The sequence below is a fragment of the Ambystoma mexicanum genome, chromosome 1q (assembly GCF_040938575.1).
Source record: "Ambystoma mexicanum isolate Mex_15411 chromosome 1q, UKY_AmexF1_1, whole genome shotgun sequence".
NCBI lineage: Eukaryota > Metazoa > Chordata > Amphibia > Caudata > Ambystomatidae > Ambystoma > Ambystoma mexicanum.
This window is the reverse complement of record NC_090922.1, coordinates 518,929,374-518,951,808: the sequence shown is the minus strand read 5'-3', so window position 1 is coordinate 518,951,808 and position 22,435 is coordinate 518,929,374. Positions and strand designations below refer to the sequence as shown.

At 46.2% G+C, this 22,435-nt stretch overlaps 1 protein-coding gene across 10 annotated transcripts in view; it reads right to left on the bottom strand.

The window, feature by feature from the left end:
* The window catches only part of ARHGEF1 (Rho guanine nucleotide exchange factor 1), a 1,792,426-nt gene that overhangs the window by 399,509 nt on the left and 1,370,482 nt on the right, over positions 1–22,435 (bottom strand). For all 10 annotated transcript variants that reach the window (XM_069640923.1, XM_069640913.1, XM_069640921.1 and 7 more), the window contains one exon: positions 19,519–19,606. In XM_069640923.1, coding sequence (XP_069497024.1) covers positions 19,519–19,606 — 88 coding nt within the window. The remainder of the gene's footprint in view (positions 1–19,518; positions 19,607–22,435) is intronic.

The following is a 22,435-nucleotide window of genomic DNA, read 5'->3' as shown; positions in this document are numbered from 1 at the left end:
GAAAATCCATGCTCACCGGAGTCTCTGGCGACTGTTATGGAAATGCTAGTCCCAGCAACTTGACAGTCACTTTCGAGGCTTGAAATTTCTGTAGCGACTTGTTGGTCTTGGTGCTAAACAAGTTCATGCCATTGAAGGGCATTTCCAGGATTTTCTCTTGGATGTGTAAAAGTGCAGAAGTATGAGTCTGACGGCGGTGGCATGCTTGTTGGCAAAGACTTTGTAAAAGATAAAGAAAAGAAAAAACCTATCTTACCCTATTTCTATGAGGGGTTACCCCGCCTTAGGATGCCTTGTAACATATAAAGTCCACCGTCCTGTGTCCAAACCTATTTCCATCCCTTACACTAAACTAAGGAAAAAACAGGTGTCTTCTTGATGCAGAAGGAGGCTCCTCTTGTTCTGGATATAGACCTTTAAAGTTCAGTTTGTAGTGTGAAAACACAATGAATGTTTCTTTAAACACAGTTCCCAAGTATCAAAAAGGGGGTGGGAGAGGCCTCTTCCTCCAGATGTCTTCCTACATTACAAAACTGTAGCACCAAGCCTGGTGTACTATCCTTCCAGGTCTGGTTGCCACACTTTGAAACTGTCTCTTCCTTTGGCAATGGGTCCTTCACCCTTGGTCTCAGCTTTTAACACTACTTTTCCTCTTTTCCACACAAGTTCACAATCCCTCTTGGCCGTCTCTGACTTCCTCTGGGCCTCCGCCAATTGGATATATATTTCTTTGCTCTTGTTTGGGTTTCCGTTCTGTGTGGTTTGCTTTTGTAGGTCTTCCCAAACTTCATATTGGTCCCAGACCCTGGTGGTTTGCTGATGCAGGATTACTACCCCTTCTCCGCTCAATATCCAACTGAACAGACCTGGTGTACTCTCCTGCCAGGCACTGTTCCACAGAAGATGCATTATGTTTATTCTAGCTTTTCTGATGTGTTTATTATCCCTTTCCTTCACTCTGGATATTGGCTCCTGCCAAGCATGTCCCGAATTCTCTGATATTCTCAGGACCCCAGACCCTCTTGTGCAGATTTTCCACAACACTTGGTTTACTCTCCTGCCAAGTGTCTACTGGTGCGGCATATTCTTGTGTCCTTGTATTTCTCTTAGGGTTCTCACCCCATATGTTATCAACCTCAACTGCCTCAGGTCCCAGCGTCCTCTGTATTGGCGTTCCGGGGCACTTGGTTAACTCTCCTGCGAAGTGTCTATGGATGTGGTGTATTGTGTCCTTATCTTTATGTTCGGGTCCTTCATCCATGTTTTCATCAGCCTCTTTACTTGGGTCACAGACCCTCCGTAGATTACCCTCCTTCGGTTCCCAGCCCCTCTGTTAGGCAAGATTGTATGCAGTGCCCTTTGGATGCACTACAACAACATTGACCTCCTGGAAATAGGGACCCAACCTTTGGTATAAGTCTGAACTACACAGGTTGTTAGTGTGGCTGAGCAGCCAGGCTCATCTCAAGAGGGATAAATGTGAGCAGTAATGTGACACAGAGTTTCACAGTAGCAGTTATTCAAATAACCACTTACATTCAAGGGTTCTTGATAAAACAATTATTAATTTATTTCACAGTCAGTTGTATAAGCCTTCTTCAGAAGGGAGCAATACAAATAACACTTATAATTAGGGTTTCCTGTTTTAGGGGTTTATTTTCTTTTACTTCGAGGGGTGTTCATTTTCAGAATCTGTGTTTCAGTGTTTTCGCGTTTGCTGCCTTCAAGAAATTGTGGATAACAGTTTTTTCCAGTGTAAACATACAAATATTATTTTATTGTTTAATTGCCTCCATAAGTAGGGTAATGTCTCAGAGCAAGATGTTATGAACACTTTACGGAGAATAAAGATGAATGTGTTAATTCAGTAACATCTAACATGTATACAAGTCAAAATTATTGTAATAAATCATGCAATACTTTTTTCAGGGACTCTTTGCCAAGCCTTTGCCTTTCTTTTCTTCCAATGAAGACTTTGATTTGTAAAAACAAGCTTTCCACATTGTAGAGACATCTAATTTCAGCAGATAAGGCAAAGTGTGATAAAAGGATTTGCCCGGGAGCACTCACTTTGGTGGAGATAATGACTATTTTGATGTCAAAAGAAATAATCTCCAAGCAGATAATTGTTTATTAAGTGCTCCTCACTACAAAATGAGAAGGGAGTCTCATTAATGTACTCCCTGAGGCTTGATTGGAGGGAGTGAGCAGACCAAAACTGTTTGCCGGGTGCGGGAATATCAGTGGATCCTATAGAAGACTGTTGCAAAGACTACTCGGCAGGTTAGCTGTTTTTTGCTGAGATGTTATATGTTTATACCTTCCTGTAAATCATATGGCTTTTTTCCAATTCCTGCTGCAACATGTGCAGTAAAATGTGTTGACTGGGGGTGAGCACAGCTCTCTCGTTTCACTCTGTTCCCATAGTGAAAATCAAAAGCTGGCACCCTTGAATATTACGTACAGTAAGCGAACATATCTTAAAAGTGAAATATACACATGTAGTTTAATTGACCTTCCCCTTAGAGCCAAGTGTGCAAGACAAAAGAGCATTGACTTAAATAAAAAAAAGTAATGAAACAAACAATCTGTAGTGAAGTTTTCCCTGGAAAACAAAATACCAATACGAGACCAGTGCTCGTTTTCCTGTGGGTATGCGTCTGCACTGGGTATGTGACAACCTGAGTAAAATCCTGGAGGCCAAATACTTGAGCAAGCTTGCCAACATAAAAGAAAGCCAAGGGTTGTGTCCGCCCTCTGAAAAAAAGTTACTGTCCATCCACATGTATACTCGATTTGTGTCCTGAAAAGCAGCCACAATCAGGGACAAATAACTGCACCTGTCTCCAGGATTGCAACCGCTCTTGCTGGGTAAAAAGTCATGACTCAATTGGCCTCTCATCATTTCCCCTCCTCACCCCCATGTCTGGCTTTCAACAATGCTTTGCTTTGTAAAGATAACTTGAAAAGTACACATACCATAGTTAGGTACTCACAAATATTTAAATCCTTATAGAACTATGTTCAGGAAAAAGTGTAGCATTTTGGCACTATTCTCCGCTGACACCCCACCTTGACTGGGACACTACAAATACCAGAATGCTATTCCGCGAATGGCAAAAAATTACCTTTGGGTTTTTAAAGGCTTGTAACAATGTAATGTGTGAAAAGGTCACCTGGTTATGTTTGCCAAATGCAGGGTTCATCTACGATGTGACGAAAATATTATATTCTACCAAAAATAAACACCTTTTGGTGTTAAATATGAACATTTGAAAATAATGTAGTTAGTTTAAAACTGTTCTGTGTGATATTGGCCTGTACGACAAAGGCTACAAGAATCTTGTCCAAAACAATGATCCCTTAAAGGAGCCATCATTTGTAAATCGCTCCTGATTTATAAACTCTCCTTGCAGAGAGAAAGTGCTAAGCAGCAATTAAGGGGCCTGCAGCTTCGGATGGGCCGCTGGATGAGGGTGCTCTAGAGAGCCACAGGAGTTTGGGAGGTGAACATGATATCGTGGCTCACACGATCCTCATTCATGCAAGCCTCACACGGCTTTCCTTTTAAAGTCGACAGGCAGCTGACACGTTTCCGCTTTCCTCCAGACAGATACACAGAAGGTCTATGGCCACAACGATTTTTTGTAAATACAAATATTTGTCAGTGGTCAAGGGCTATTTTGAGGAATCTTAGCCAATTTTAAGATGAGAGTCGGAAACCACAAAAATGGCGTAAATTTGTTTACAATTCCTCAAAAAAGCTCCGACCACATATAAATACACTTTTTTTTTTACAAAGAAAATTATGTAACATTGAATGTGCAGTGTTTTTTAATAAGGTCAGGCTACAGAGGAGGAAGTAATGGGAGAAAGCAAACAAGCATACATGGAGGGGAGTAGGGTCCTTTTCCTATTGTCTGCCAAGTCCCCTCTCCAGCCACCCGCAAACTTCCTCCCATCCCTGCTCACACTAAGGCACCACTGGGATCGGGGAAACCGTGTTTTTCAGTTTAAACCTAGGAGGCACTTTTTCTTCCAAGGGTGTTTTTCCAGTGTTTGTCGGATTTCACAGAAAACAGGAAGGCCCACTTATAATACACTTCAAACAGACTGTTTCTCTATATCAGATGATACCCATTGAGGATGGCACACAGACACTTCCTACACCAGCAGGTGACTTAAATAGCTAGGCCACTGTGGACATTGATTTATCACTGGTACATTTAGAGCAATACTGAGTTTGGGTGCAAAGGGTTAGATAGGGGAATACAATAAAGGTTAACAAATAATTCATTAACTTTAAGTACTTCTAATACCCTCCAATGCAAAGTCAATTAACCATTTCCTGGGGAAAGGCAAAAGCACAAAGTCCGAGGAAGAAGCGTCTCTCAGGGAGCCAGGACAGTCAACGTTAGTTGACCAAAGTCTATAGGACCTGAAGATAATCTTTGCAGTTAAGTAAAAGGCTTGCACAATGTTTTTAGAAAGGTTTGTAGGAATAAGATTCACTTGAAGGGCCACAAGCTGGGAGGTTTGGGAGGGGCAAAGCTGTAAGCAACTCTGCAAGGGCAACCAAGACAAATCTCAACTGAGAACAAGTAAGGCTACACAACAAGAGGTAAGTGCTCTTAGGGTTACATTACCTTTGGTTACAAGAAATGGTTCCAGTTGGCTTCTTTTCCTGTGTGGCTCTGCAGATCCTTTGATTGTTCCTTTGCCTCAATCATGGGCACAAGAGGGAGGACTTCTGGGGACTCCTGCAACACAATGGGAAGGTCGGCGGCAGCAATGGGCAAACTTCAATTCAGCGGCACTTTGCGGTTTCAGCTCCTTGCGTATGACAGCAAATAGCACCACTGCGGTTCTCGGATACCACTTCAGACTTTCCTCGCATCTGGGGTCCAGCACTCTGTTGAGGTGGCACAGGCTGTGTCAGTCCTTCTTCAGGGAAGTCCGGAGGATCTTCGTGGCGCTCGGGTCCGACTTAAAAGCGATGCACTTGATCTGGTGTTCCTCTCCCTGGCACTATGGTTCCAGCAGCAGTGGAAGTACAGCCAGCTTCGAGAGGCTGTCCAAACAAGTTACTTTTGGGGTTGATTGGTCCCACCAACCCAAGGGGAGACGTCATCCTTGCAGGGCTTCTCTAGTCTAGGCGAATTCAGAGCTTCAACACAGCAGCAGAGCTACATTGGGCAAACCAACTGTCCAGGAGTTGCAGCAGGCGTCTCTTCCAAGTTATTCTTCGGATTCCTTCGTCCAGTGGTCGACTCCGCCTTCCAAGGTAAAAAGCCTAGCCTTTTATGCAGGTTTCTCCCATTCATTCCAACCTGGCTGTCAATCACACAGCAAGGTGGCTGTCCTTGCCGGACAGCCACCCGGCCAATCACCTTTAGGTGCATTCCTGTAACCAAGGGGATTAAGCACAGGGAGTTCCGGGCACCCCCCTCACTTCCTGCCCCTGCCAAACATACTGGAGCCAGAGGCGGATTTCACTTGTGAATCCCGCCAAAGACAAAACGAACAAAGATACCAAACCTGGTTTGGCGTGCAGAGTAAATCTCATGAAGGACCTTTCCAGCAAGAAATGGCGAAAAAAGAAGACCGGGTCATTTTGATGAAATGGGCACCCATGGGTGCTTTACTGTGGCTACGAACGCAACCCGCAGTAAAAACACATAATGGTAGTCAAAAGTGAACCACTGCCAGCAGCCATTGATTGTAGAAAGGGTAACAAAAAAATGCTACATGAGAAACTAAATAAAGGGTATACTAAGTAACCCCTCCAGCACCCGATGGTAAGATAGTGTGTGCTGGGTCTAGAAAATTACAAAATGTAAGTAAAGGCAATTTCACTTTACTGCTCTTGGAAACAGTAGTTTCACCAAGAGAAGGTATTTAAATCTTTGGGAAATCTAAGAGACTTCCCTGTGCCACTGAACTGAAGGTGCTCTGTGTCACAATGTAAAAGATGATGCCTATGGAGTTTGTCAGACTCCAAAGTTAAAAGAAACACAGAAAACACATAGAATTAAAAGTACAAAGTCCCAATGTTCAGCAAAAGAGCTGTGGGAATTTAGCACTAAACTGAAAATTCTCCCTAACACTCTCATGGATACAGGCAGCACCTGCACCTTGCTTTTAGGTTCCCGCTGCATACTCTTCTGACTCTCTGGGTGATCTTCCTGGCCTCTTTTCGCAGCTCCTGCTGCCTTCCGTGCCCCTGCTTCAACAGCTCTTGCTGCACAGCTTCTCTTCGTGAGGCGTCCCAAATGTCTTGCGCACTTGGATGCTTTCTGCTAGTCTGCCAGCCCTTGGCAGCACTTTTATAGATGATGACTGTTTCACAGTCAAGCCGGTCTGCAGCTTCTCCCCATGTTTCTTGGTCTCCAGTGTTCAAACTTTGCTCTCGGTTCCTCAGGGGCAGGCTTGACAAATGGTCTAGTCCTTCCTCCAACATATACTTTGGGTAACAAAAGGGCAGTTTCCAACAACTAGAATTGGCATGGTTTGGTTTTTCCAAGTATTCCTCATTACTCCAGCCTTCCTCTACGTCTCATTACTGGACTGATGATCACCACAGAGATCAGTATCACTCTGCCTCCTCAAAGTATTTTTAGGGGACTTGGACTCCTCCAGCCTATATAGATGGATGTGTGGCGACCACATGGAATTTAGTGAAGTGAAAGGCAGGAAAGAAGTTAAATGAAGGTGGGGAATATTGTGCTCTCCCAGGATAACAGTCACTGGTCCAATGGAGGGAATCCTCCCCCATGAAATCCACTTTGAGTACCACCGCCAGCAGCCTCACCTCCCTGGCCTCACAGGAAGGGGCTTGCTCCACGGAAGCAGTGACAATACCTGGGGATTAGTCACAGATAATCAGTAGCAAATCCAGGTGTCCTCAGCCAAGAATAACGCTGCAAGACAGCACTGGTGGCCATAGTATTTGTGATGCAGTCTGCGGTGCCCAGGCCAGACTGCAAAATCTGCCTGGAGGCTTCCTTGCCGTCTTTAATAAAGGCTTCAAAGCCGTCCCACATCTCCCATTCGGGGGATGTGCTCAGCAACCTCAGCCATCACTGATCACAGACCAAAAGAAAATGCGGTTAAGACACAAGAGGTGTTGACTCACTGGAGACCAAGACTCAAAGAGCCAAACATCTTCCTGCCCCAATGTAACAAACCTTTTGCTCTCCCGATCTGGGGGCAAAGGAGGAAACTAGGTAGTCTTGAGGTTCATCATAGCGTCATGTACCACCAATCCCATCCGGGGAAGCGTGGGCAGAAAGAAATTAGGCGTATTAGGGGCACGGCCTGGGCTTCTTGCCCAGGTCATGGTCCACAACGACTGAGGCCGGTACGCCCCACGGTTCCACCACAGGGCTCTCCATTGGCTTATTGAAAGGCAGCAAAGTCTCCTTTTTAGGACCCGCGTCCAATATGACTGGCAGGACATACTGCACCTTGGGCCGTGAGGGGGGCCGACAACTCTAAGGTCTTGACCACCTGTGCATCTGGTGCTGGAGCTGCCTTTTCCTTGCAAGGGCTGGCAGCGGGCATCATGTCGATATCTAGTGAGGTGTCCAGGCCAGTTGTTTCCTGCAAGTCGGCTGCCATGTCCACCAAGTCAACCTATTCCCCATAAAACACCTCTGGGAAGTATCTTACTTCCTTGGGGTGGAAGTGTTCCAGCCCGAAAGGCACCAGATGCCCTTCCTCATACATTTCCTCAAACTGGGAGGGGAAGGAATTCTTGCGAGACTCAGATACGAACAGCGCCACTGGACCAGGACCATAGATCATGGGCCGATGTCCGAAGACTGAATGTGGTGCTCGCTTGTAGGTTTCACTGCTGACTCCCAGCCATCTCTTCCTAGCGTGGAGGGATCCAGCTTGAACAGGACCGAAGCCACCAGCGTCAATGCTGTGGTCACTGGCGCCAGGGCAGGAGCGCTGGTGACTTTGCAGAGAGGTCCAGCATCTCCATAAATTGAGTTGGAAAAGGAACCTGCGAGGCCTCTTCCTAATGGCTCTCCTAGTGGTGGCCCCTCTTCTTCGAAGATGGGGAGTGATGTTGCGAAGAACCGCTGGGTGATCGTAACCTCTTACAGTGCTTCTTTTTGTACTGTGATCCACAGCTGGCAAAATCGGATAGGCCCGATTACCATCCTTCTCTTTGTGGAGGAAAGTTAAGAGCTTTGCTTCACATTATCGAAGAACCATCGGGTGCATCGATTGGCACTACGCACAGTCCTGTGCGTTGTGGCCTTCACCTAGGCAGTAAAGGTATATGCGGTATGGGACTGACACAGACATCGGGCACCAGCAATCCACCCAGGGTTTGAACCTCGTAGGATTCGGCATCGCAACCAACAAACTACTAAGAAGTTTAAAGCAAAGAGCAGTGTTCTTAGTGACCCGAGAGCATGGAAAAAAGAAACTGGGGTAACAGGACACTGCACCTCTAAATATACTGGCCCGGGTGTCATGTCCAGCGCAGGGTGCCTAGGGCCATCGGGAGCAGCCGACTCAGGGGAGCGCTGCACCAACTGGCGGCAGAGAGTTTTACAAAGAGCACCTGTCGCTGGGAGATTGATATAGATGAGGAATCTGTGGAACGAATGAGTTAATTAGAACAAATTGATTTTTAAAATCAACCCTGGGGTGGGGGAGATTTTAGGCGGCCACTAGTTACGGTGAACAGGGAGTCACAGTATATAGGGTATAGGGCCTCAGAGTTCAAACAGAATAGCACAATAATTCAGCTTAGACAGTCCATGTATTAAAAGGCAATTATTTATCAGGCCTGAAGAACACATTAAGAAATGAAAATAGCAAATAGTTTATTCACACAAAACCGTATATCACAAATTAATACATTCACTATCAGGTTCACTTACAATGTATCAATCAACAATTAACCTGGTAAGTAATCAGATTCATTAAAATGAATAGAACTAGTACAATCCCAGTCCCCGTTGACTTAAGTCTAGCCTCAAGATGTATGGGGCGTAGTTCCCAAAAGTCACAGTTTCCAATACAGGTTTCTCCAGGGATGGTATTCTCACATCTCGCAAAGGATGCAATTGGCATGTGGGTGTGCTTTAAAATGTCCAAACTATTTAAAAGGTAAGTATTTGTCCAAAGAAAGGCAAGTGCTCCTCTCTATTCCATCACAAGGCTAGCCCAGGGTTAGGATACTTGACCAAAGTTCGATGACCTAAGGTAAGCACAGAGGAAGTTAGGGGACAATGGGCTCCGCACCCACTGTTACCCTAAGGAGGACAGAGTGGAACAGGAACAGATTGGTTTACGTACCCGTGTGACCCAGATTGTCGCAAGGGCACACTGTGGATCGTTTGTGAACTGCTGAGGACACAATCTTCCATCCTTTGTTCAGCGGAGGGGTGCCTAGTGTTTGACGTTTCGAGGCTTTCTTCCAGTCGTGTCCAACTGCAAGATGCAATACCAGAATGTTGAAAAATGCAGACTGTCGCAGTGCACACCGGGACACTTCACAGCAAGTTTGAAAACTATTTCCAGGGTCTCTTTTGGTTCACAGCAAGGGTGAAATTAAGATCCAGCTAGTATCACCATTTGCTGGCGGTGGCAGGCGATCAGCTCCAGTTCAACCTCTTTTGATGCTAGGATGGGGAGAAGTTGACCTATGGCACAAGCTGGCGACCACCAAACACTGAGGCTTAATGCAGAACAGCGACAGCTGCAGAGGGGTAGTCCACGAAGGAGCTGGTCAGTCCACCACAGACCGGGACTGGCCTATAGGGAACTCTGAAGATTTCCTGGTGAGCCTCTCCACCCTGGGCCTCTTTTATGTGGTATTTTCACATTTTCTCATGGCAAAAGGGTTGGGCTTTCTGGAAATATGTAATTAGGGGGCTCTTTGAAAACTATTTCTAGGGTCTCTTTTGGTTCCTTGTCCACCCCATGTCCACCATGCAGTGGTGGTACACTTCTAAAGGCTCTTGGGGCATGCAACCTCAAGTAGGCATGGAGACTAGTTAGTCCCGCTAGTCTAAGGGGGGGGAAGAACCGATGAGACTTCCGGAGATCAGGCAGGGAAGTAAGGCTTCACCGGGCCAATGATTCAAGCGGATGCTGGTCCACTGCACAAGTTGTGCGCGGTTCGTCAGCAGGTTGCTCTTCGCAGGAATCCTGGCTACAATGTTGATCTCAAGATTGGCTGCAGAAGTCCTCCTCTTATGCAGAATTGGAGTTGGAAGCGAATCCAAGACCACCAATGGAAACTATCTGCCACATTTAAACAGCCAATATTTGTCAAATCAGGGACTACTGTTTTCACATCCGCATAGTCTCTGGCACCAAGGGATGTGGACTGAGAACAGACCGTTCCAGCCCGCTCCCTTTGGCTCACACACACAAAGACTCATTAACCTGCGAAAGAAGCTTTCCCGTGCAAGTGCATGATCTTTTATGTAATTTCCCGACCTGAGAGGGCAAGAAGAAGGCCAACTTACAATATGGCAAAATAACAAGCAAAAAGAAATAATACTTGTGGCACGGCCATCTTTGGGTGCTAGCCACATTCAGTAGCCATTTGTAGTAACTACAAATGTGTCGGTGAAATAAAATAAAAACAAACATGTTACTGCTACCACAAGCTTGTCATAGGCATCTATAAAAAGTAACCAAAAACCGAAAACACCATAAGTTAAGGGGATACAAAGTATCCCCATTGTACTACATTGTAAGGTGTGTGCAATGAACAAAATGCAGGAATTCAAAAGAGAAACAGTTTTTCTGTACTGTAGTCTTAGGGACTAGTAGTTTCCCCATAACAATGATCAAAAGTGAAGGCTTCACTTCCCTTCAAAAAAGTCAGAGCATGTTGAAAAAAAGCAAAAAGAGTCTCTCATTGAAAAACATGGGAAAGGCGCACAAGAGAAAATCTTTCCCAGCAGACAGCTCCCAGTAGAACCACAAACAAGGAAAGGCTAAGACATCTGCAGGGCAGACCAACCCAGGACACCTCCCAGGATTGAGGGAGGAGTTTTGCAAAGGGGGTTCACCATGGTCAGGCGACAGCAGGTGATCTTCAAGGGACGAACACAGGAGCAGGCCATGCACATCTTCCATTCATGCAAGAAGGCTGAAAATGCATGAGCAGATATCTTGTTCATTAAGCTGAAGACACTACAAGTTCCAAGGATGTAATCAGAACGGACACAGCTGCAGTGAGGTTTCCCAAGAGAGGGCTGTTCAGTCCACCGGTTGGTCAAGGGACAATTTCGAAGGCCCAGACGGTACTGATCCCCGAGTCAGGGTCGATACTGGTTATATTCCGAAGGGTCGAAGCACCGACGAGGGTCTTCATGAGATCAGACAGAGGAGCAGGGCTTCACCAGGACAGTACTGGAGTCAATGCTGGTCGACCCCAGGCGGCGTCCTGGGGTCATCAGTGGGCTGCTCTTCTTTGTGGGGGACTTGGTTCCAACGATGATTTGTTCAATAGCTGCAGAAGCCCTCTTTTTATCCGGGATTTGGATTAGGAGCATGCCAAATCCACCAATGCGAAGGATTAGCACAATTCAAACAGGCAGTGGCTCTTTAAACATGGAAAGCCACTCGCCAAAACAACTTCCCAGCAACAGACACTCCAAATGGCATATTGGGACAAGACAGTGCGAGCCCCTTACTCTGGACACACAGTAACTGCAACTTAGCCTGTGAAAGTCACATCTTTCGCCAGGAAAGGGATTTCCATGCACAGCATTTCCTGACCCAGGAAGGCCAAAAAACAATATGGCAAAAGAAAAAGCGAAAAACTTTGTGGCACGGCCATCTTGGTGTGATGGCCACCTTCAGTAACCATTTGTGGTAAATGGTAAAGTGCACGAGTAAAATGTATAAAAAACAGTAAAAATGTTACTGCAGCTTGTCTTAGGCACATTGCAAAAGTAACCAAAAGGTCTATATGACAACGCATTACTTACCGTAAAAGCATTTCTGATGGTTGTATCTGCTTAGATTCACATGCTGTGCATAGGTCCGACATCCAGTGGTCACTGCGGAGTATTGCATTTTGTTTTTCGTAGTCGAAAAGGGGACGTCGACAAGGCGTGTCTGTAACACTATCCCTATAGTGACGTGCGTTGTACCCACAATCCCTCACGCGTCGAGGTCCCTCTGTTTGTATTTTTCTGCCCTGAGGGAGCCTTCTAGACGTGAGTGAGTACAGAAAAGAGAGAAATATAGTAGAGGATGTCTATGTTCATTCCATCCGAGCGGGGAGGAAGGGCGGGCGCATGTGAATCTAAGAAGATACAACCATCAGAAATGCTTTTACGGTAAGTAATGCATTGTCTTCTGATGTTTGTTAATCTACTTAGAATCACATGCTGTGCATAGACTAGCGAGCAGTACCCGGAGTTGGCGGTGGGTTATGAGAAGGAACAGTAGAGAAAAGATGTCTTAATACTGCCTGTCCCACCTGGGAGTCAGATCTAGAGTGTGCATCTAGACAGTAGTGTTTTGTAAAGGTGTGCACAGAACTCCAGGTAGCCGCTTTGCAGATGGACTCAAGGGGAACATTTGCAATGAACGCTATGGAAGCCCCAGTGCCTCGAGTGGAATGTGCTCTTGGCTTGAAGGGTAGTTCTCTCTTAGCAAGAGTGTAACAGAGAGTGATGCATTGTACAATCCATCTAGATATAGTGGACTTAGAGACTGCATCTCCTTCTCTTCCTGCTGCCACCGAGACAAAGAACTGATTAGTCTTTCTCAGTGATCTGGTTCTTTCCATGTAGAACATGACAGCTCTGCGTACATCTAGTGTATGCAGACTTTTTTCTCCCAAGCTGGAAGGGTTTTGAAAGAACGTTGGTAGTTCTATAGATTGGTTTACATGAAATTTCGAGATGAATTTTGGTGCAAACCTTGGGTGTGTGCGAAGAACCACCTTATCCTTGTGAACTGATACGAAGGGGTCTAGTACAGAAAGAGCCTGTAGTTCACTTACTCTCCTAATGGAGGTGAGAGCTATTAGGAAAGCAGTCTTAAGAGTGAGGTATTTAAGAGTTGCCTTGTGCATGGGTTCGAAAGGAGTGCCCATGAGTCTAGAAAGTACCACGTTTAAGTCCCATCCGGGAGCTGGGTTAGCTATCGGGGGGTGTATTCTCTTTACCCCTTCCATAAAGGCCTTGATAACTGGTATCTTCCACCACGACACTTTAAGTTGGGAAGTGGTGTATGCAGAAAGTGCCGCTAGGTGGACTTTAATGGAATTAAACACTAGACCTGAATCCAGTAAATGGGTCAAGTACAGAATAATGTTAGTGGCAGAGCAGTCAACCGGGTTGATGTTCTTACTTCTACACCAGATGACAAATCTTTTCCACTTGCTAGAATAGCAGTGGCGAGTATTAGGTTTTCTGGCTTCCCTGAGGATGTCCATACATCTCTGAGGGAGATGTAAATGTCCAAATTCTATGATCTCAGGAGCCAGGTTGCTAAGTTCATGGTCTGTGGGCATGGATGCAGTGTCCTGCCCTTGTCCTGTGACAGCATGTTGTACGGGCAGGGAAGTTTCATTGGGGGAGATAGGGACATCTCCATCAAGTGAGCGAACCATGGCTGCCGGGCCCACATTGGGGCTACTAGTATCATGGTAACCTGCTCTTGGTGCATCTTGTGCACCACTTTGTTGAGGAGGGGAGTCGGGGGAAAGGCGTAAACAAATTTCCCTGACCATTGAATCAACAGACCGTTCCCCTTGGACTGGTTCTGGGGGTACCTGGAGGCGTAACTTTGGCATTATGAGTTCTCCAGGGTTGCGAACAGGTCTATTTCCTGGAAACCCCATTGCGTGAAGACGTCTAAGACGATGTCTTCGTGTAATTGCCATTCGTACTCTTTGGGTAGGGCGAAATCTCTGCTGAGTTTGTCTGCTAGCAGATTGAGTTCCCCTGGTACATGTTGTGATAGTAGGAACATGTTGTGTTTGAGAGCCCACTTCCATATATTCTGGGACAGCTTGGACAGTCCTGGAGAGTGAGTGCCCCCTTGCTTGTTGAGATAGTGCATGGCTGTGGTGCTGTCTGTGAGGACCATCACTGTCTTTCCTTGTAAGTGTTCCTGAAAGGCTTTCAGTGCTTTGAACACTGCTAATAGTTCCAGCAGGTTTATATGCTTGGATGCTAAGCTCGGAGTCCACACTCCGTGAGCAGTCTGATGGGATAGGTGAGCCCCCCATCCTGTAAGGGATGCGTCTGTGGTTAGAGTGGCTTCCACTGCGGGTGGGGCAAAAGTTTTCCCTAATAACAGGTTTTCCTTTGTCCACCACCGTAGCGAGAGAACCAAGGCCTGCAAGACCACCACCAGATCGTCCCACTGTCCGCTGGCCTGACACCACTGGCTGTAGAGCCACCCTTGCATTGGGCGCATGCGCAGGCGCGCGTGAGGTACCAAATAAATACATGACGCCATCATCCCTAGCAAGCGCATTGCTTTGCGTACCGTCACCTCTCGCCCTGCCACATATTGGGGGATCTGAAACAGCATGTTTTGGACCCTCTCGTTGGAGGGGAAGACAAGGCCGTCCTTTGTTCGAATTAGAGCCCCTAGGAATTGTTTTATTTGGCTGGGGTCTAAGCTGGACTTCTTTTCGTTGATGGAGAAGCCCAGTTGGGACAAAAGGTCTACGACCCTTTGGGTATTGGAGAAGCATGTTTCGTAAGAATCCCCTGTTATGAGCCAGTCGTCGGGGTACGGGTAAACCGGGATGGATAATCTGCGCAGGTGGGCCGCTGCCACTGCCAGTACTTTCGTAAATACCCTTGGTGCAGATGCTATCCCGAAGGGTAGTACTCTGAACTGATAGTGTTTGTTCTCTATCTTGAACCTGAGGTATTTTCTGTGCGCTGGCAACATTAAAATATGAAAGTATGCATCTTTCATGTCTAGTGTTGTCATGTAATCCCCCTGTGAAAACAGTGGGATTACTTCCTGCAAAGTCACCATACTAAACTTTTGGGGTTTGACAAAGTTGTTCGCTGGGCGCAGATCTAATACAGGGCGCATGGTTAAGTCCTTTTTGGGTACAAGGAAGTACACTGAATAAATACCTTCTGTTACCTGAGATAGGGGGACAGCCTCTATAGCTTTTTTTTTCAGTAGCTCTTCTACTTCTTGAAGAAGAATAGTGAGGTGTTCCGGTGTCATGTGTCGGTTCCGTGGGGGTCTGTATTTCGGGGAACCGTTGAATTCGATGCAGTATCCGTGGGCGATGGTGGATAATACCCAGCGGTCTGACGTTATTCCCTCCCATGCTGAAAGGAACGATGTTAGCCGGCCCCCGACCGGTGATGCATGGGAGGGGACCCGAATCTTTGGGTCATTTGTTGGTATTGGGCGTGGGGCCTTTTGGACTGGAGCCGCGCCCTCTTCCCTTGCCACGACGTTGGCCTCTTTGACTGAACTGGGTGCTTTGGTTAGAGGGCCAGTTGGTAGCAGAGTAAAATTGTTGTTGGCTTTGCTGCTGGCGTTGGCCACGAAAGGAGCGTCTATTGCCATAGCTGCGTCTGTTAGATGGCCTAGAAATTTGGTCAAGAGTCTTGATGGTATCAAACTACTCCTTCGCATGTTCTAGGGCCTCATCAACTGCTTTCCCAAACAGATGTGTTTGCTCTATGGGCTTATTTATTAGGGAAGCCTGAGTTTCTGGCTTAAATCCCGAACTGCGCAGCCAGACATGGCGTTTGAGAAGTATTCCCTGAACGAGGGAGCGGCCAGCTGTCTCTGCGGCATCTAAGGAGTTCTTTACGATGCCCTGGTTTACAAGAGTTCTCTCAGATATAGTAGCCAACAGGCGTGAACGCAGGGGTCTTGTGCGTCCTCTGCTTCGCTGCGCAGCTTGCTCCACTGTGAATCTGCGTAGCTAGCTAGTAGGGAATTGTTATTTGCAATCCTAGTTGAGAAGGCGGCGGAGGTCGTGATTCTCTTTCCAAGTGCATAGAGCTTCTTGCCCTCTTTGTCAGGTGGTGCCTGACTAGTAGATAGTGGTACCCCCGCTCTCTTTCTTGTGTTAGTCACTACCAGAGAGTCCGGAATAGAATGTCCCCTGATGTACAAAGGGTCAGAAGACGAAGGGCTGAAGAGCTTTTCTATCCGAGGGTTGACCCCTCTGACTAAGGCCGGATTGGAAAGGGAAGGAGTTATTCTTCTCTTTATAGAAGCCAGGAGCGGAATGGACTGGCTGTGCGGGGCTTTTTCTTTAATAACTTTTTCTACAAAGTCTATGTCCGGAAGAGTCTCCCCTGTGTCTATTTCAAAATGCGCTGCTGCCTTGCACAATAGTGCATTAAGTGAAGGCTGGTCATCTATGGGGGAGGTGTTCCCAATAGGTGAGTCCTTGGGAGGAGAAGGATGAAAGACATCAGGGTCTGAGTGCACTGATGGGGATTGCCAAGGCTGCACTGATGGGGAGTGCCAGGGCTGTGAGGTAGCTGTATCTTCTTCAAAAGCTCCTGCGCTAGTGTAAGGGTCTTCCTCAAACCTCTCCTCCTCAAGTTCTTCCTCTCCATCTAAACACTCCTCATCTTCCTGGAGGTATTGCTCCTCTTCAGTGAGGTCATATGCACCTGTAGAAGGGGGAAACAGCCTAGGAATCTTGACCCTAGGGTCATCCTGGGTCCATTCTCTTGGTCTTTTGGGTGTGGGTGGGTTTTGGCTACCCAAAAACCTCTCCATCTTTTCCATACAAGAATGGAGTCTTTCCAGGGTCTCATGGGGAACCCCTGAATAGTCTAGAGGGGGGAAATCAGTGTTTTCACCTTCAAAACGCTTCGAACGCTCCCACAACGTCGACGAAAGATTTCCGTCGCCCTCAGAAAAGCCCTCCGGTAGTTCAGAAGTGCCTTTAGATGGATGGGGCAGTTCCTGGCTACTCTTGTGCTTTTTCGGCGTTTCTATTTCCTTGGGTGCGGTATTCGACGTCTGTTTCGTCGTCCGCTTACGTTTGTCCTCGGAAACAATTCTCGCCAGACTCTCGACAATGAGTTCGTCAGTCGAGGGTTCTGGAGTCGGCGTTGCCTGCGTTGCGCGTTGTTTTTCGACAACTGCTCTATGGAGCGTTATGTCGGATGTTTTTGAGGTAGCGCCCGTATTAGATGAAAGCCCAATCGCTGGTCGCGGCTGTGGCTGCGTTTGCGGGTGGGGCTTGAGACCCTTGCGGTCTGAGGTCGACGCCGGAGTGCCCTGCGTCCCCTTCGGCGCTGGTGGATCCTTCGTCCTGGACGAAGAAGAGCCGTGGGTTGTGTGCTTAGGCCTATGGGGTCTGTGTGCGTCCTTGTCGCCGGGGTGTTCATCCCCATAAGCAGGGCGTGAGCCGAGCCCGTCGGGGCCGGGGACGGACGTCGAGGAGCGCGAGCGCTCCTTCTGGGGGTTAATGACTTCCATAACGGACGTCGAGTTATCACCCTCCTCGTCACTTTCTGTAACAGCGGCGGCGGGTGAGGAAACTGACTTCGACATAGCGTAGTCCGCCCACCTCTTAACTTTCCGTTCTTAAAGAGTTCTTGGTTTCAAGAGCTTACAGGCCGCGCAGCTGTCCTCTTTATGATCGAGGGGCAAGTAACGATTACAGAGCTTGTGTTTGTCCTTCCAAGTGTATTTGCCCCTACAGCGTGGGCAAAACTTAAAAGGTGTCCTCTCCATAGCTGAGGCAATAAAAACTGGTGATAACAACCCCAAGGGAAAGATAGGGGAGAAAGAAAGACATTCTCAACGAGAAGGTAAAAGTTCGAAACCCCCACTCTCCCTACTGTATGTTGGCCGGCGAGGCTTGGCCACGTGTTCGGCAGCGCCGAAGGATCTCCTCCGTCTTTTCTCCTCCGTCGAAAACTTGCTCGGCGGAGAAACAGCTTCACAGCTAACGTCGAGGGGAGGGATCTTTAACAATAAGTATATATTAAGGACCGAGGTCCGTAGTAATTGTTTAGCAATGTCTCTCTAGGAGCTCCGCGTAAGGCGACCATAAGCTGGGCGGAAAAAAACAATCTGAGGGACCTCGACGCGTGAGGGATTGTGGGTACAACGCACGTCACTATAGGGATAGTGTTACAGACACGCCTTGTCGACGTCCCCTTTTCGACTACGAAAAACAAAATGCAATACTCCGCAGTGACCACTGGATGTCGGACCTATGCACAGCATGTGATTCTAAGCAGATTAACAAACATCAGAAATATATATATATATATATATACATATAGGTAGAGGAATACCAAGCACCTTATCTTCTGCACTTCACTGTATAGTGATGTAGGCAATTGTAACAAGACCTTCACAAAGAGAATCTCTCAGTACTCGTCTTAGGGACTCATCAGTTTCCCCATAAGAATGATCAAACAGGCATGGGAAGTAAAAGCAGAAGGCTCAATTTGATGTTTGTTGTTGCTACCTAAAGAGCCCCAAAAGGAATTTGACAGTAAAGTTTGAAGAATCTTGTCAGCACTTTGTACTGTATTTCTACAAAGTCTGGGCCAGACAACAAAACACAGACCTGCTCACTTTGGGCCAAATCATTTAAGTGTTATAGTCTGTAAACTGATTAAGCGGCTGAGGTGTTTGAAGGTAAGATGTAAACTGGACGATTCTGGCTTACATAGAAGACTGCCAGGCTCTTTCACTAAAGTAGTGAAAATGCACAGGCACGCTATGTCCAAGTGTCTGTTATGGGAGTGCAAACAGCTATCTGACTGACTATGCCCATAATCTGATTAACCCAATGATGACCAAGGATTTATGGATCCGTACCGAAGAAATCTTGTCAGAGGATTGCTAAATAAAATTGGTAGTCCTAATAACGTTAGCACAAATGCTTTTGTCTTGGAGGCAAAGGTGAGGCAACTCATGAATAATAGCCAAAAGCAATTTGCATTTCGGGGTACTATGTTCATTAGCAAAGCCCTCTTAGCGATGCTTGACGGGTCAAATTCTACAACAAACTGAATAGTACCCTCTCAAGCCACACCCTTTATTGACATTGTTTGTGGTACATTCTTCGGGGAACTTGCTATTCTATTGCACAAAAAAACAATAACTCATGAAATGGAAGGCACTCAGGGTCTGAACATAAGATGCCGAGTCCTCTTCCACATGAACCCTGCACTGGTGAAGGCAGTCATGAATTGCATGCAAAAAACACTAAGAAACATCCATGAAAGAGGAAAAGGGAGTGGCAAAAAAGATCCACAACAGGGACAGTGCACAGGAGGAGCTATAGATTGTGGATTCAGTAATGGAATCCAAGGGGACCGTGTAATGCTCAATTAAGGTGCACTTACAAAGTTGGGCTCTAGCACTGAATTATAAAGCGATGCTGGAGGTCACGATTGAGGAGCATAGGTAGAATCAGCATAGGGGTGACCGGTCAGAATTTTGACAAAGTGAGGACATGACTGGATTCAAAGTTGTAAGCATCCTGTAATCCTGGAGTAAATTTACATTTCTGTATCCACAATTTGGATATGCACTTACATTTTCCGTTCAGAGACTGAGTTGGCCACTAGTTCATATATTTGGGCTCCATTTTCCCAGCTGAAGATGACATAGAACGCTTTGTGATCTGAAAGAGAAGTAATACATTGCCTTTACTCATTGGATAGAGTGATTCCATACTTGATGAGATTTAGGAACAAGGAAGAAAAGAAAGAGCTTAAAAATAAAACAATGTATTGAGTGCAAGATCCCAAACAGCCATAAGCAAACAAGCTTTCAAGCCATAAAAGAGCGCAAATGAGTGCCAGAGCCACAAATCTAGAGAAATCAAGTTCCATTGATGCCAAATGTGTTGTCAGGAAGGACTTTAAGCCCCAAAATCACCACCCTGATTTAGCAAAACATTGGATTCCTTCAGATGTCTGGCAGTTCACCAATGGTAATGTGGTCAAGCAGCCAAGGCACAACCCTGAGCAACAAAAACAGTGCAACAAAATATTGATTTGAATAAAAGATTGAACAAAACAGTTTAATAGTTACTAGCACTTTCATTAGACAGTTTGCAAGTACAATGTAACTTCACTTGTACGATGCAGGTAGTATGTTTAAAGAAGTCTTTTAGGGTGTGATAGGATTCTTTCAGTGTCCTTAGATGCACCCTCAGATATCAGTGCAACTTTGGGATAACTGCTGGTAAGTGCTTTTACCGTTTTGCAATTGTTATTCATGTCCAATGTTAAAGACAATTCCAAAGACATCCAATGCGAAAAGTTCTGGCATGTTCAGACAGTCTTTTATGCATTTCCATGACAAGACAGACACCAATGCAAATCAATACTTCAGAGGAACTTCAACTGTTTCCAGTCAACTCATTCTCCAGTTATCAGAGTGTAAATGCTGGTGATTCCTGGAGCCCGAAAGATGTCTTCAGCGAGAGACAGCATCTTCTTAGAGGGAAGTAAACTAAATATCCTCGGGAAGAAGGCACACAGCACAAAATAAAGAATGAAGAGACTGTAGCTGTAGGAAAGCATTGGAACCAACCTTGTCATATAAACTGCTTTTCCAGTCCTGCAGTCAGTGCTGAGAAGAGGGCAAAGCGACAGCAAGAGGGGAGATACGCCACCTCTCAAGGTGCCAACATTCCTTCTTTGATTCTGGACTTTGCCTTAACATCTGGTACAGTAACTCTTGAATAGGTCTTCAGCCCAGTTGTCCGTTCCTTCTCTAGGGAAACAGTGCAGGCTCTTAGGAGATCAGGAAGAGCATAAAACATGTACCCAGTTGCCCCCACCAGTCATTGGGTTCCAGAGGCAGTCAACTTCCCAGAAGAGCTTTTCTGTGGGATGGATCTTGGATAGGCCTGCACACCAGCAAGGCTTCCTCGCCATTGTTCAGCCTCAAAGTCTTCCGCTTCCGTCTTCAGAAATACATCCCAGAAAATGAACCAAGCGATGAAGCAGAACTGCGATAGCTATAGGGGACAAAGCGACTGAAAGGAAATCTACATTCTCTCACTTGGAGCGGTGTCACTTTCAAAATTGCATCTGCTCTAGGACTTTGGGCTGGCGTGTGTGTTCCTTGGCACAGCCCTAGACGCATGTACATTCCAGTCACGTCTCTGCTGTCGGTAATGAGGGCTCAGCTGGGAAATAGCCATATAAAAGGCTCATACCCGGACCCAGCATTTAGGCTTTTACCAAGGTTGGTCCACATGGGCAACTGTCAACAAACACATTAGTCCAGGAAGAGCTGCTATCTGCAATGTGGTCACTTACAGAAAACTAGAGCAATGGGTGCAAACAGATAGCATTTGATTTTAGTGTGGGTCTGTTGAGTTATTTCAGAAGTCATCTTGTGAGGGCTTAAGAATGGTTAAGTTGCACTAATAAAAACCTATCAAATTAAATGAAATAACTTTGTTAAAGGGGACGTTATGGTTACAAGTAAAACCGAAAAACCTTAAAAATTCACCAGTTATGGTAAGCTAAGCAACCATAACTCGTGCCACCACAGTGACATCACATATATGGGACACTTGTATTTGTTCACTGACATATCTAGGACAGGTGGTTTTGTTCCTCAACAGTCCAAATATTAACATTGAAAAGGTGCTATATGACAATGCATTACTTACCGTAAAAGCATTTCTGATGGTTGTATCTGCTTAGATTCACATGCTGTGCATAGGTCCGACATCCAGTGGTCACTGCGGAGTATTGCATTTTGTTTTTCGTAGTCGAAAAGGGGACGTCGACAAGGCGTGTCTGTAACACTATCCCTATAGTGACGTGCGTTGTACCCACAATCCCTCACGCGTCGAGGTCCCTCTGTTTGTATTTTTCTGCCCTGAGGGAGCCTTATAGACGTGAGTGAGTACAGAAAAGAGAGATATAAAGGAAGTCTATGTTCCTTCCATCCGAGCGGGGAGGAAGGGTGGGCGCATGTGAATCTAAGCAGATACAACCATCAGAAATGCTTTTACGGTAAGTAATGCATTGTCTTCTGATGTTTGTTAATCTGCTTAGAATCACATGCTGTGCATAGACTAGCGAGCAGTACCCGGAGTTGGCGGTGGGTTATGAGAAGGAACAGTAGAGAAAAGATGTCTTAATACTGCCTGTCCCACCTGGGAGTCAGATCTAGAGTGTGCATCTAGACAGTAGTGTTTTGTAAAGGTGTGCACAGAACTCCAGGTAGCCGCTTTGCAGATGGACTCAAGGGGAACATTTGCAATGAATGCTATGGAAGCCCCAGTGCCTCGAGTGGAATGTGCTCTTGGCTTGAAGGGTAGTTCTCTCTTAGCAAGAGTGTAACAGAGAGTGATGCATTGAACAATCCATCTAGATATAGTGGATTTTGAGACCGCATCTCCTTCTCTTCCTGCTGCCACCGAGACAAAGAACTGATTAGTCTTTCTCAGTGGTCTGGTTCTTTCCATGTAGAACATGACAGC